Source organism: Phragmites australis, chromosome 10 (genome assembly GCF_958298935.1).
Source record: "Phragmites australis chromosome 10, lpPhrAust1.1, whole genome shotgun sequence".
NCBI classification, from domain to species: Eukaryota; Viridiplantae; Streptophyta; class Magnoliopsida; order Poales; family Poaceae; genus Phragmites; species Phragmites australis.
Genome location: NC_084930.1, coordinates 2,481,981 through 2,497,191, shown reverse-complemented (window position 1 = coordinate 2,497,191; position 15,211 = coordinate 2,481,981). Strand labels below are relative to the sequence as shown.

The 15,211-nt window shown below is 39.4% G+C and overlaps 2 protein-coding genes across 2 annotated transcripts; both read right to left on the bottom strand.

Annotated features, from left to right (window-relative positions):
* Positions 1–2,341: 2,341 nt before the first annotated feature.
* On the bottom strand, positions 2,342–6,110 carry LOC133931366 (eukaryotic initiation factor 4A-3-like). Its single transcript, XM_062378233.1, has 5 exons — positions 5,929–6,110; positions 4,550–4,622; positions 4,327–4,433; positions 3,821–4,251; positions 2,342–3,399 (listed from the first exon to the last, which is right to left on the bottom strand). The coding sequence occupies exons 2-5, from the start codon at positions 4,618–4,620 to the stop codon at positions 2,764–2,766; spliced, it is 1,245 nt and encodes a 414-aa protein (XP_062234217.1). The 5' UTR covers positions 4,621–4,622; positions 5,929–6,110; the 3' UTR covers positions 2,342–2,763.
* Positions 6,111–7,223: 1,113 nt separating this feature from the next.
* LOC133931365 (UDP-sugar pyrophosphorylase) lies at positions 7,224–15,180 on the bottom strand. Its single transcript, XM_062378232.1, has 17 exons — positions 14,896–15,180; positions 14,055–14,159; positions 13,625–13,741; positions 12,995–13,135; positions 12,321–12,420; positions 11,527–11,654; positions 11,350–11,421; positions 10,959–11,023; positions 10,783–10,843; positions 10,535–10,652; positions 10,175–10,299; positions 9,676–9,752; positions 9,420–9,525; positions 8,716–8,775; positions 8,180–8,260; positions 7,837–8,076; positions 7,224–7,734 (listed from the first exon to the last, which is right to left on the bottom strand). Exons 1-17 carry the CDS (start codon positions 15,013–15,015, stop codon positions 7,567–7,569), a joined length of 1,884 nt encoding a protein of 627 aa, XP_062234216.1. The 5' UTR covers positions 15,016–15,180; the 3' UTR covers positions 7,224–7,566.
* Between the last annotated feature and the right edge of the window lie 31 nt (positions 15,181–15,211).

The following is a 15,211-nucleotide window of genomic DNA, read 5'->3' as shown; positions in this document are numbered from 1 at the left end:
TGACCTGAGATGTTGAAGTACTAATCAATTCCATTTATTTCTCATTGCATCAAGATTTAACATTACACTGCATGTTACATCTAGGAAGCTTAACATCCTAGCTATCATCCGGACCATACCAAGTATAAGCATAAACGCCATTATCTTAAGGTGGTTCATACTCTTTTCCATTTCATTCATCTTTATGGGCACTTTCTTCAGAGCAGCCAGTTGCAACTCCATATCATATAAAGTTTTTACTTTGTACCATGCATCTGTATTCTAGTTCATCACTTCTTCGACAATATGGCTTCAGTTGTCCTCCAACACATCATTCCACATGAAAAAGTTGCATTTCTGCAACTCACGGAAAAAAAAAACAAGAAGAACATTCAAAATCCAATTGATATTGCACGTAGGAATAAAACTCACCTTAGCATAGTATCTAAGGAACACCCTATCGTAATTGGCCAGAGTTTCAGCCCTCCACCTTGCAGCTTTGCTCTTGCTCTTGCAATCGCAACAAAATCTGAACAAGATCAAATACGCAGAGCCCTTGGATCCGCTGGAAGCACTCCTCTCTGTCATTCTCTCCCTCGCTTCTCTTCTGTTTTGCAGCCATGTTCTCACCGTCGGTTGGCTATTTATAGCCATGCAAGGGTAAAATAGTCTAGTTTCTGGTCAAACTCTCTGACTTGACGCCGTGAACCGTCCATTGCAAAGTAGGGGCAAGTCGATGGCTTCAAATCAGAAAAGCAGGGGCACTGATGCTTTTGGCCCATTAAAGAAACCAGAAGAATTAGGAAAATAAGTTCAAATGGAAGATAAAAATCTTTTGCTAAATGAATCCTAATTTGTTGAACGTTAATTATGAGACCTTGTTCTACTATTTGGTTTGATCTTGTAGTTCAAAAAATTCAATACCATGACATGTTTGAGATAGTAGTCATTAGCGAAAAAGGAATAGTTATACAAATGAGTGAAATAAATCCATCTTCAATAATCTAATAATTCTTATCTTTAGACCACCCTGAGCTGTTTACAAACGAGCGAAGTAAACTCATCTTTAATAGCAACCACCAACCGCCTGTGAAGTTAGGTGCTTGAAGTTAGGTGCTTGAGTCTATAAAAGCACATGTATATGTTGAGGTAGCTCTATAAAAACAGTTTACAACTCATGCATGAAATGATCACTTTCCAGCAAATGAACCCTTAAGTTATCATTTTATACTTAAAGCTCTGTCGTATGGTCATTTATATGGTCATTTCGTGTTAAGCCTTAGTCAGGATAAAGATGTTAACATTTAATTTATTATTAAAGTTCTATCGTGTGGTCACTTTTATGTCTAGAGCCTGAGTTAGGATAGAAATGTTATAATTTCATAGTTAGAGTTATGTGGACACTTCATATCTAAAGCTTAATGCACGATAGAATGTTGTTATTTTATGACTAAAGCTCTATCGTGTGATCATTTTATGTCCAAAATGTGAGTCACAACAAAGATACTCTGCTGGCAACAAGGTGTTATCATTAGTCGTGTGGCCAGCTGCTCTATGATACACCTGATTGATGAGGAAGGTAATAGCCAAATTCATAAAATTGAAAATAACTTTAAAAATTAGTCTATCATATAAAGAAATATTAGTAAATTTTATCAAATTTTTTGAACAACAGAAGTTCTCTATTATGTACATAGAAGATAGAAGAGAAAAATAGAACTATAAATAGTACTTTGAATATCACATAAAATAATAAAAATACATATAAATATAACATTAAAAAACTCATTTTTTTCAGCATATAACCTAAGACTGAAAATAATTTTAAAAAATAATCTATCACATAAGAAAAATATTAGTGATTTTTTCTAGATTTTTAAAAATTTATTTAAACCCTAACAATTATTAAAAATTATAAAAATAACCCTTTTAAAAAATTAGTTTAAATTCTACACAAGTTTTTAAATAAATCTAATTAAAATAAATTACAAATAATTATAAAACACGTATAAAAAGTTCTATAATTTTTAAAGTAATAAAGACCAGTATTCTATACAATAGATGCCCCCCATGAAAGAATTATAAAAAAATTATTAAAAATTATTTATTTAAATATTAATGTTAGAAAATATTTAAAAACCTCCAAAAGAGCGTCAGCGCTCGACTGATCAACAATAGCCTGAAACCACGGTGCCAGCATATCCTTTCGAATTCGTAGGCATTTTGTCCAACAAAACCTCAATCGATCATCATAGCCCAGTAATTTATCCAGGTCAACAGTACCTTGCGACAGAAACACAACATTACCTCCCGTAATCATTCATCAACGCTGCAACACAAACGTTACCGTAGAAGAGCCATAACAGCACAACAGCAGACAAGCTCAATATAGCCAAGAGTAAACAGGTTTTACTCAGAATAACAGTACAAATGCTGACTGATTGCAGGATACAGGCGGTAGCGGTAAAATAAGAGTCAAGGATGACACAAATAAATAGCATCATCCGGTCATACATAGTTTTAAACAAATACTAACCAAGTAGAAAAAAGGCTCCAGCAGCAGCGTCTCCCCCTTCATGCTAATCGACCCAAGCACATACCACAGCCTAGGCAGCTACAAAAATTCCCAAAACATGGCATAAAAATTGCAAATTGTCCATGACAACTGACTCAACATAGAAACCCGACCTTATCACTCCTCCCCACATGAGAAACTTGGCGATATTTCAACAAAAGTAAAGCCTTATCAGATCCCTTACCCTTTTTTTGTTTTTTTCAACTTGATCACAGAAGGTCAGCAACGTTGGCTGGCAGCTCCTCAACCACCACGTTGTAGAACTTCTGGATGTCAAAAAGCATCCTCTCATCGTCGCGGGTCACAAAGTTGATGGCAACACCCTTCCTACCAAAACGTCCACTCCGACCAATGCGATGCAGGTAGTTCTCTGGCTGGGTGGGAAGATCATAGTTGATGACCAGGGACACTTGCTGCACATCAATACCACGGGCAAGCAGGTCGGTGGTGATGAGCACACGGGAAGAACCAGACCTGAACTCCCTCATGATGATGTCCCTAGTGTTCTGGTCCATATCACCGTGGGTGGCAGAAACTGTGTGGTCTCTGCTCCTCATCTTGTCAGTAAGCCAGTCCACCTTGCGGCGGGTGTTCACAAAGATGACACTCTGAGTGATGGCCAGAGTCTCATACAGGTCGCAAAGGGTGTCCAGCTTCCAGTCTTCCTTTTCCACATTCACATAGAACTGTTTGATACCCTCAAGGGTAAGCTCATCCCTCTTCACAAGGATCCTCACAGGTTTGTTCATGAACTTGCGAGTAATCTCGAGGGCCTCAGGAGGCATGGTAGCAGAGAAGACTCCAACCTGAATTTTCCCTGGTAGGAGCTGGAAGATGTCATAAATCTGCATTGAACAAAAAAAAGATATCACACAACAATATCAACAAAGGCCTCAAACAAGAATAATATAGCAATAACATACAGGGAGTTCCTTTTCAGAATGGCTCAATGGAATCATAAATTTAGAAGAAGAGAATAATATATTCATATGCAGCTGGCATGTCAATAACTCATCCCCTGATACCTTAGAACATCCATTGCAGATATAGGATAGCGTACTAGTACATGGAAGTCAATAATTTTAATACCCTCTTATCTGCATAGAAAGCTTACATTTTCATTATTTCTTCAGTTAAGTAATTTTATGATGGTTCAAGATCCATAACCATGCTTTACAAAAAAACCAAGGAACATGCAGTTAATATGCAACAACCAACAAAATACTAGCATGAATAGGAGATAATTTAGTAGAACAGGGAGTTCACCTGATCCTTGAAACCACGAGAAAGCATCTCATCAGCTTCATCCAGGACAAACATCTTTATGTGATCAGGGCGGAGGGACTGCCTACGCAACATGTCAAACACACGACCAGGTGTTCCAACAACAACATGCACACCACTTGCAAGAATCCTTTGGTCCTCACGGACAGAAGTTCCTCCCACACATGCATGAACTTTCACACCCAGGTAGTCACCAAGTGCACGCATGACTTTTTCAATTTGCTGTGCAAGCTCACGGGTGGGAGCAAGGACCAAGGCCTGGCACTCAACCAAGCCATAGTCGAGCTGCTGCAAAATCCCAGAACAGAAAGTTGCTGTCTTTCCTGTTCCTGATTGCGCTTGCTGAATGACATCAAGACCCTTGCAGAAAGGAACAATTCCTCTTTGCTGAATTGCTGAAGGCTTCTCAAAACCTATGAAGCAAAGAATGGCCTTGTAAGCATGCCACTTTGTAAGGCAACATCAAACAAAACAGGATCCAAGCCTACCATAAGCATAAATGCCTCTCAGAAGATTCTCTTGGAGGCCCATGTCATCAAAACTCTCAAAAACTTCATCATATGTAGTAAAGAACTCCTCAGTCTCACCAGAGCTCCTGTATTACATGAACACATAGAGATAAGACTAAGACACAGCACATAGGTAGCAAACCACAGATGAAAAGACAAGTTGCGAGGTAAAAAAACAATACAACAGTTCAACATTGCTTACAGCAGCTCCTGCATTTTAGAATCGTAGTGCTTAGCATCGAACTGGGAACCCTCTGGTGCCATTCCCGCCATGACTGCAGCAAATAAGACAACATGTTAGACATAAAAAGGGTACAATGTAGGTAAACAATAGGACAAAAGAAGATATCAAATAGCACTAGTTGGCAACCAAAGATAATCGAGTAAACATAACAAATGAAGACAACACAACTTAAGACAGAACTAGCAAAACATACTTGTATGCTAGTACAATACACAAAAAATAAAGCAATCAAAGAAAACATCCTAAGTAAATGAAAAAAATCTGGAAATCACATAATGTGAGATGACCGAACATCACAAAATCCCAATCAAAAGGTTCACAATTAGCTACAAAACCAAGAGGAACACAGAACAAGCGCAGGTGCAGTGTTCTTATTGAAGAATTCTAGTTGTACTCTAAAGAAGATAAAGACAAAAGCTGGAGTGACACATTTAATCTACAAGTTTCAGATAAATTGTTTGCTCAACTTGCTCTGCTAGTTATTCTAGAACCATACAATAACAATAAATGTCATTATAATCTAAAAACTCTAGGACTGTAGACGAAAGTGATATGCAATTGACAATAACCAACCACTACCAGAAATTTTCAGGGGACATCAAATTCCTGGTGAACAATATTTCAAACAACAACAACAACAACACAAGATCCAACTAAAAAGATGATGAGAAAATAATAATGATAATAAAGGTAATAGTAATACTAAAAAATAAAACATACAGTATAATATAACTATATCCATCTAGCCACTCCCATCCTCATTTTTCATAGCAAGTCGCCTCATGAACATGATAGTCTAAAAATTAATATCCTGGGGCACCCACAAATTCTCATCAAGCATGCAGGTGCATCCCATTAGTTGACACAGCTAGAAACCAATACCTATCACACATCACAATAGGGAAAATTATAGCTTCACAAATTAAGAAGAGCTATCGATGCAAGATTTAACAACTTTTCATCCATAAGCCGATAACTAACAAAAAGATTTGGTAACTTGAACTGGAACCCCCATTTTTCACATAAATGCAAACCCTGCGTAATCAGGAATCCATTCGAACCGTGCAGCATATGAACATACAAAGAAAGAAACATCTGCAGCCCAAAACAGTAATCTTTCCACCAGCAAAGCCACCCCTAAAACCGCGACACCACCGCTGCTACTACCACCGTCAAAAACGAATCTTTACACCGAATCGCCACGGATCCAGCCCCAGAACCACCAGATCGACCGATACCCGCGCGACCCCCCCCCCCCCCCCAGATCGAGCAAGGCAAGGCAAGCCAGCACAGAAACAAAAACAACCGAGGCGAGAGATCTCGAGGAGTGGGACCACCTGACGCGCGGTGAGTAGAGCGGATCGGAACGGGAGTCGGGTGCTTGGCGCGCTGCGGTGAACCCGAGATCGGAGTCCCGGATTCGGCGTCGGAGGAGAGGCGACGGCGCAGCTCAGGAGAGAGAAAACGAGGGTTCGTTGGCGGCGGGGAGAGGCGGCTTTTAAGGGGTCTGCTTGCGGAGGAGGCGTGGTGGGGTGAGACGCGGATGCCACCCCGTAGGGTTTCGGTCTCCATGGGCCGTTCCTGGGCTCCCCAGGGCCTCGGCCCGTTTTGCTCCAGGACAGAAACTCTTTTCTCTCTTTTTTTTTATTCTTTGATTGCTTCCCTTCGAGTTCGAGTTGTAATCCAACTGGTATGATCGGATCAGATCTTGTCCCGAAACAGGCTGTCCGAAGAAAATTCTATTTCATTCTATTTGCATGTAATTCATTTCTTGTTTGCTATATAGAACACGAGTTAGTTCTCGTATCACATATTCTTTTATTCTCCTCTCATGTAATAAAAAACCTTAGAGTTCGAATAATTTACTCACTACGGATATATGATACATTTTACTAATAAAAATAAATAAAAAAATTAGCGGATAATCTCTTCTTCTTTCTTTTTTCAGATTTCATCTAAAATCAAACTATAGCACCACTTCTAAAGTATTTGTTCTCTATAGATTTATACTTGATGTTACCGTTCCAATATTTATATTTTCGTTATGATATACGGACACTTAGCTAGTTTTCTTTGAGATGTAGAGTTTTGTAGTCAAATTAGACGAAGATATGACGTAGAATTTTGTAGTATATTTTTAGCATCAAAATCGTGCAAGAAAATTCCCGACGCTATATTTTAAATCAAGAGCTTTTATTTTATTTAATCAGCAGGGATACAATCGTGCTGGATGTACGTCATAAGAATTCATACCCAGGCTGATATCCAAGATAGAAAAAAAGTTGTTTTACGCAACACCAAATCCAGAACGGGCAAAAGTCGTGGACCATTGTTCTCAGGCTTTGCCTGCAATCTTTTAAGAGATGATGGCTGGTCCAGCTTTGTTCTTTCGGCCACGGCATCTCATCGGTTGCCTCTTCCCCAGTCCTCACCAGTCACCACACATTCCATTCCACTTGGAAAAGGATGGCTCCTGTTCATTCAGCATGCAACGGCCAATGAAAAGAGCAAAAGCAAATCACTAAAAAGGCTGAAAAAGATTATTGATGACCAGCCATTGCATGGAGACAGTTGACCAACGCATAATCTCATGAATAATTTATATTGTTGGTGCGGCTGGAACACTAGGAAATCACTAACCCCTGCCATTGCATCTGGCAAAAAGATATATATTCAGTAATACGAATCGAATTACATACGGACCACGTACTTGATTCAGTGCGAAGTTTTGAATAAAACTTATTACATCGATCTTTGATCCTGTGTAAATTATCAACTTTAGTTACACTAAAAGGAGGGTTGACTATGAACGAGGCTACTATACTGGTACAGATAAACAAGAAGAGTGGTGATTGGTGAAGCACTTCTCTCCTTATTTCTTGGGAAGGCAAAAAACAGTTTGAACTTATCGCAAATGACCTCCCAAAATCTGGGAGGCAATCCATCTCTGACCGGTAGGAAGCTAGTCAGGTCAATCATGCACTCATGCAGTGCTTTCCTGACTTGGTGTTGTTCACCTCTAGCTGCTCAACCTTCTCAAACTTAAATCCACGGATTCGGATCTCTTCCTTCTCCGAGGTGTCCTTGTAGTCGACATGCTGGATAGTCCAGCCTTTATTTTGTACATGACCGGTCACATTAACCTGCAAGCAAGCATGGTATGCAGTGTTGAATTATGAACAATAAATATATCATTGTTAAGAGAATAACCGAAGTGAGGGTTTAGGTGTTTAATGATGTATTACCTCTGCTTCATCGACAGCACTGACAATAAGAGTGCCGTCCAATGAATGACCTTCAAGGAAGATGTTCCGGCCATTGATGACCAAAGCTGACCTCTGAGAAACAGAAGAGTTGCCATGCACTTTCTCCTTGACATCCTTGAATGTAAGACCCCACCGAGGACTCCAGGTTATGCGTGGCCAAACCTCTACCTCTTGCCCGTTGAAGGTATCAACTGTGGGGTCAGCTATTTGCGCACCAACCTGGAAAAAGAGGGGAAAGGAGCTCGTTGAGCTGGAGCACAAACAATTTGAGAACTAGCCGATGGCTAAAGTCCTCTCCAAAAGAATATGCTGACAGCATCACCTTTCTCAAAATACGGCTGTTTGCCCTGTAAATTGCCATCTCTCCCGAGGTTGCACTGTGATAAGGATTGCCTTTTGGAACCTGAAAGAAGGCATGTCAGATGATATAATTATATAAACAACAAATGCACACTAGACAGCGGAAAAAGCCAATTGCTTTAATGCAACTGAAGTATGACAGCTGGTACTAGATTGATATATAATCTCTGTTTCACATAAACTGTTGAAGGTTTTAACTTTTAGACTTTTAGTATTACATCCTCAAATGTGCAAACAAATACAGATAGAATGTTCAGAAGTGATGAATGCAGGAACTGAAGTCAAAAGTTTAAACCGACTATTAACAGGAAAAAAAATCAAATTTGACAGTTAAGTGATTAGCAGACATATTGATTAATAGAATTCTTCAACCCATCCTATCAAAGTGGACATAAATTCCAAATAAAATCCAATTCTTACCATACAAAAGCGCTTCGCAATCAACGGTAAAAATCTAATGATGTCAAATAAAAAACTTAGAAAGAGGTGAAATCATACTCTAGCCGCATCTTCAGGATTATTCTTCACAGGAGCATAAGCAAGCCATGTATCGATCATCTAGCATTTAAGGAAATAAGAGCAGAATGAGAATAAAACAGTTAGGGGATGAATCATGGAAATTTTCTTCATTCGCATCAGAAAGTTCTGAACAATAGCTAATAACTGAAATGCTAATGGTCTTATGGATTTAAAAAATGACACATGTAAGGACCGTTCTGTCTGAGATTCAATTTGGTGATGCTGCTCTTTCATAGAGAAACAAAAGAACATTTTTATTGCACTCGCTCGCCTGGGATTGTGTTGTTTCCCCTCTTTCCCTGAAAGGTAGAGGCCCTAGCAATTCCTAACACAACACTCTGGTCTGAAACCAGATTGCCTTTACAAGAGTGTACATTACATGAGGATAACTACTACTGCCAAGATAAGGTCTCATTTTCTGACTTTGTTCATGAATTATTCATTGGAGACTGAAGGCACTGCAGAGAATCTAAATTTCGGTCTTATCTTATCTGGTACAGCAGATGGTACATTGGTATTACAGAAAGATCAGGAGAGACCTATAGCTATAGGCTATATCAAGTAGAAGTAAAAGGAAAGCAGAACGCTCTTTATACTCGGCATACTTATTCAAAGGGTATAAAGCTGGAAGATGATACATGCTTGAGATTAAAGACAGGATCAACTGCCTGCTTGCCTCTTACCGTAAACCCAACTTTCGCTGAGGGAGGTAATGTCTTTGGATAGTCTTGCATCATGCACTCAAGACGAGTGGAGGATCTAAATGCCGTCTTGGTAGAATCGGTATACCTAAATTGACAACATGATCAGAGGTTGGGTTAAAATTATTCTGAGGAGGTTCATATTAAGAACTTATCCACAGAAACTTGGTACAAACAAACTTGCATCAATATCACAGTAAAAAAGAAATACTTCAGAGCAGGTGGCCAGACTAGTTACTTTGGATTTACAAATTCAGAAATGGCACCATGTGTTTTCTTGAGCTCCTCAATGTATGGTCCAAGCTCCAGTATCAACTACAGATAAGTTCAGCATTATTCTTAGTGCAACAAAAATGTGCAGTTTGAATATATCATAAACTAAAGTTGACAGAGCATGCAATTAATGTGACATTAAAGATAATAGAATTACACCTCTGGATCATACTAGCAGAACAATGATTAATATACAGTCCATCCTCATCTAAAGGGGAAACATGATACAACAGGCCATGCTAAGAACCATGTTTACAGTATTTGGCAAATCAAGAGTCGAATGATTAATATACAGTCCATCCTCATCTAAAGGGGAAACATGATACAACAGGCCATGCTAAGAACCATGTTTTCAGTATTTGGCAAATCAAGAGTCTACGGATCTCTTGAAAGGTTGCCTAGCTCACGAATGGTTTGAATTATCTGTTATGGTTTGAATTATCTGTTTGCAACAAATAGTTTACCTGGTTTATATTTCCAGGATATGGAGAATAGCCTGTCTCACAGTTTACATCTCCCTCAGGATGCCCAGATGCACGAAGGAGTGGGTCAAGCTGATTGTACTCTACATTGATGACCATTGTTCTACCTGTGCACAAGATGGAGTTTTTGACAGAACAAAACTGTTATACTTGCAAAGAAGAGGGAAAAGCGAGTGAAATGCATTATTTTGTTCGGTTGGATGAGACTAGCCAATTGCAAGCCAGTATGGAACAATTGAGAAAAATATGCATCGTTTTAAACTTGTCACAATTTTCTTGTGTCGAAACTCAAAACTCATTAACAGCTCATATCAAATGGGGTAAATGATAGTAAAACCCTACCATCAACATGAGTAAGTTTGGTAATTCCTCCAATTGCTTCCTTTGCCTTCCTAGGAACCGCGAGAGAGTTTACATTGTAACCCTTGGTGGCACTGACACCTAATGCTGATGGTATGGCCTACAAAACAATTAAGAAAATTATGTTAGTTTATCTTTAAACAAGTCCCAGGCTCTCTGAAGCAGTTGGCCACAAATATATCTTTTAACACTCCAAATTACAATACAGTAGGGAAGACAGTAATACAAACATTGAAGAGCAATCCATTTGTATCCTGGAAAAAGAGGACCCACTTCCGCCCTGCATTCTTCCTATCAAAAGAATATATAAGACCACATTAAGAAATTACATCATCATAAATAACTGCTAAGTTTCTTCAAATGGCATAACTGCCTGAATGGTAAATGATAGAATCAATGAGCATACCATTGCTCAAGCAAACCACTTGAATAAAGAAGAGCATGAACATCTCCATGCCCATGTGGTTTCGTCTGTCGAGTCACAAAACTGGAGTAAGAAAGGTGGACAGAAACTCAATGTAACAGAAAACGATAGGGTGTTGTATATTTTAAAAATTCAATGTTTTCTGAGGGGAAAACAGTCGGGGAAACCCCTATTGTGGTATGTATATTATATGAAGAAAGAGAAGAAGAAAAACTGAAAGAGAGGCAAAGACAACTGGAGAGAGAAGAGGAAAAAAACTAAACAAAAGAACTAAACCAAACAGAGAAAAGAAGATTAAGAGTCTCATTCATCCTGTGCAGTTGGAGAGCATTAAAAATTCAATGTTAGTGATCCTTGTATGGTAATTAGCAACCTGAATTTTGTACTTGTCGTTTGGGTCTAATGCAAGCCTTGCATCATTGTCAGCCAGACAAGCCACTTTTTCCTGAAAAAGAAAAGAACATGTAAAGTCAACACCAAAAGTAACAGCTGTGTGATTTACATAAATAAAACATTTTTTTCTAATTAGCACATAGAAAATAGAAGGCACCTGCTTTAGTATTTTCACTTGTGATGGTTCCATTCCAAAATAGGAGTTTGATTCCAAAAGCTTGATGGTTAGCTCATTTGTATCATCAGAAGTCATGATAACAAATGGAATCTTTGTATGACACCCATCTGCATGGTCAATGAATAGCATCAATCAGGATAAAAACAAGATTTGAACATTGGACCACTTCGTGCCATTGCCAGATGCACCACTTCACAAGAAAACTACAAAAATTCTCTTACTCCTTACCTCCCACCCTATCCATCTAAAGAGTAAATAATGAGGAAAGTATAATGTAGAACTCAAACCTATATATATAACTATATACACATACCACATGTAGAAATCTGAAACCAATAAAAATGAATTAACTTTTGGCTCACGACTTCAACTTGTACCGAGTTCATCTTGGTCTCATTAATGTAATAAAATTAGATAAAAGCTGGTCATTAGCGGTGGTCCAAAATAAAAACAAGCACACCACATCTTAAATTATTTAGAGGTATGGTATTTGTTTACCATCCTGGCTTTTCTTTACACACTAACAGCAGCAGGCCAACTTAAAACTTATACGAGCACACAAAAGCCCCAGCTCACATAAAACAATTTCCATGACCGCAAGGAAAGCCATTCCAACATGTTCCAAAGTGAAATAAGTAAAACGTGAAAACAAGCCGTGCCTATTGGAAAGATCAAAATTACTTTAGTAAGAAAAACTAGCCAACAATGACAGGTACCACAGAAAAATTGTTGTAAGTCGTTAATCCATTACACATGTAGCGTAGAGTACGTACCCTCAGCCAATTTGCAGCTGGCATCTTGTAAAGCCAGAATAGACTCTGTGTAATGTTGAAGAAAACATTTTCCAGTAGTTGTTTCCCGGGGGAGTGCTACCTGCCGAATGAAATAAATAATGAAATCAGCAGTACGATAATTTCAGAAACTTGGTTGATATCAAGGTGCACTCAACCCAAAAAAAAAATTCCAGAGTGAATAAGCAATACCGATACCTGCTGGATAGTGTGAAAAGTTATCACTAAACTTTAGGTCAAATGATGATCTTACACTATTACTTGCTCAAATACTCTTAATCCTATTCCCAAATTATGAAGTTAGTGCTTTAAAGTTTAAACTATGAAGATGATATCCCCTACCACCTGTTGTTCATTTTTTTCTCTGTGGAACGATGTGCAATAGTACTATACAGTAACAAACGTAAATTTAAATATGAAGCATGGGGCCATGGAAAAGGAAAATTTTAACCAAATAACACAAGCAATACGCCAATACCAGAGGTACACGGCACCAAAACAGTAGAGATACCGCAGCATCTAGTTTAAGCTCCAATAAATGTGTGCTTATTACTGTACCACCTCATGACTCATCATCTTTAACTGTGTTGAGTGATCCAGTCTACATGATTTCTTTGCAATGCTTGGTTATAAGCTACTAGCAGCTCGTTGCATACCTTTATTCCTTTGTAGCCAAGTCTTTCACCAAGCCCGCCAGCTACAAGAACAAATGCAGCATTGCGTGCTTCTTTTACCCCAGCAGCTTCCAATGAAACAAAATTGTCATCACCAAAGGTCAATACCTCCCCAGAAGGAACCTGCAAGTATGATTCCTCATTTAATACAATTTACTTGTTTAATATAATAGGAACATTAATACACACAGATTCAGCTCAGAAAAAGAAAATGACAAAGTCATCCTAATGCATACAGGGCATATCAGTGCTTGTTTACATGATAATTTAAGACGTTAAGAACACAATGCATGTCGCAGAGTGTCCAACAAATCTTTATGGTATAAACAGAACACATCAGGAAGTTGTATACATAGTGGTATAGCAAATCTATTAACAGTGTCCCGAGGAAAAGAGAAGAAGAGCAAAGAAACTAGAGAATCTGTAATACTGAAATAAAGAGCATCCATTTAGCCCCCTAAACACTTCTAATGTAGTTTTGCACTAAGTTACTCATTTTGAACAATTTAGGTTCATGATGGCCAATTTAAGTGTTTCCAGAATAAACCCATGAAAAGAAAAGGTATTTGGGCCAAGCTAATCCATTGAGAAGCTGCATATAGGAACACTTACAGAAGGAGTGAAACCATCATATGGATTTTTGCCTGCCTTTGAATCTGCTAATAGTTTTCTGGCATTCTGAGTGTATGATATCAGCCCTCCAGGATAGCTTGAATTAAGCCGGCGAACCTAGATAATCAAAATGTTAGAAAAAAGGAAAACAACTTCATACATTTCTGATTATGACCTCCCTGGCATAGATTATGTCTCTATGTACAGAATGTAAGAATATCATGAACAGAAAGGTAAGAGGACACAATACTTTTAACAATAGTGCTGAAAAAAATAGTTCATGTGTGAATCTGATATTTCAAACCTCACAGGATACTATTGATAGAATATGCTTTCTTTTGTAGTGGATCAGTGAGCAAGGTACAACTCTCTGGTGACTATATATTCACATAATCTCACGGCACTATATGTTCTAAATATGAATACACACCTGATCAAAGAAGCCTCTTTTCTTGTCATCATCAACACCTGGTTCTGGCCAGTGTTCAAACAGGTGCAGCTGGCCCTCATTCAATAGCATTTTTGCAAGTTCAACCTAGAACCACCAGGCAACAAACATGGCGCCTTAATACACCATTTGCATTAAATAACACATCATCTTGCACCCCAAATGCAAATATATTTGTATTTAAATGATTCTGAAATAACAGTGGGTAATCGTCCAGCCAAGCCCAGTTCCGATATGTCCTTTCTTGATTCTCGATGGGGTCAGTTTAGATGTACATCGACCACCTTGCCTTGCTATACATGTAAAAATATCATATTTATAACATTTTTACCCCAGGAACTTAATGCTCGGCCAGAATACGACTTAGCATCAACACGAACCAGAGAATCGTACTCTCGCTGTGGCAGGAAGGAGTTAAACACTCTAGTACTATCTAGTAACTAGCCGTCACCATCAATCCATCATCAAAAGCTCATAAGCTCTTTAATCGCAGCGGTGGGGTGGGTCATCCCGCCTCCACCGTCACCACGTGAGGGAACTAAAAATCGAGGCGAGTCGAGGTAGTTGGCCGTACCAGCGTTCAATCATCAGATGACAGATATCACACCTAAACTACAATCTTTTAATCACCGACAAGGCATGACAATATAGCTAACAAGTCAAATCAAACGCCAGCGCCTCCATGGCAAAAACATCACACTCGATGAACTGAAATTTTCGAATTGATCGCGGCGAGGCGTAAGATCAGCGGGACTCCTGCGCCGCACCTTCTAACTAACCGACCAACTTAACCACTGCAATCAAAAAGTTACTGTGCGCTCACCTCGTCGGGGGAGAGCAGCTGCAGGTTCCGCCGCAGCGGGGTGCACGCATCCGGCCACTCGTCGCCATCGCCGCCGGAGATCCCCATCGCCGCGACCCCCGCAGCGGCGCCCGAAGCCATCGCGCGAGCAGTGGTAGGAGGAGGAGCCGCGTCGCAGTCTGTGTCGTCGCCTTCCCCGGGTGCGGAGGCGGAGTCACGGGGCACGGCAAAACCGCCTCGCTCTCCCCTCCCTTTCTCTCCTCTGCGTCGGTTTCGAAGCTTTCGAAGGATCGCAAGAGAAGGAGACGGATAGAAGTGGGAAACGGGAAGCGGTTCC

What these genes read in the sequence shown, in the direction of transcription:
- LOC133931366 (XM_062378233.1), bottom strand. Translation starts at nt 4,620, where the DNA reads ATGGCGGGAATGGCACCAGAGGGTTCCCAGTTCGATGCTAAGCACTAC. An exon ending in TCTAAAATGCAGGAGCTGCT is followed by an intron (nt 4,434 to 4,549) that starts GTAAGCAATGTT and finishes CATGTAATACAG; the next exon opens with GAGCTCTGGTGAGACTGAGG. An exon ending in CTCGTGGTTTCAAGGATCAG is followed by an intron (nt 3,400 to 3,820) that starts GTGAACTCCCTG and finishes TGTTCAATGCAG; the next exon opens with ATTTATGACATCTTCCAGCT.
- LOC133931365 (XM_062378232.1), bottom strand. Translation starts at nt 15,015, where the DNA reads ATGGCTTCGGGCGCCGCTGCGGGGGTCGCGGCGATGGGGATCTCCGGC. An exon ending in AAAGAGGCTTCTTTGATCAG is followed by an intron (nt 13,742 to 14,054) that starts GTGTGTATTCAT and finishes TTGATTATCTAG; the next exon opens with GTTCGCCGGCTTAATTCAAG. An exon ending in GTGCTGTCGATGAAGCAGAG is followed by an intron (nt 7,735 to 7,836) that starts GTAATACATCAT and finishes GCTTGCTTGCAG; the next exon opens with GTTAATGTGACCGGTCATGT.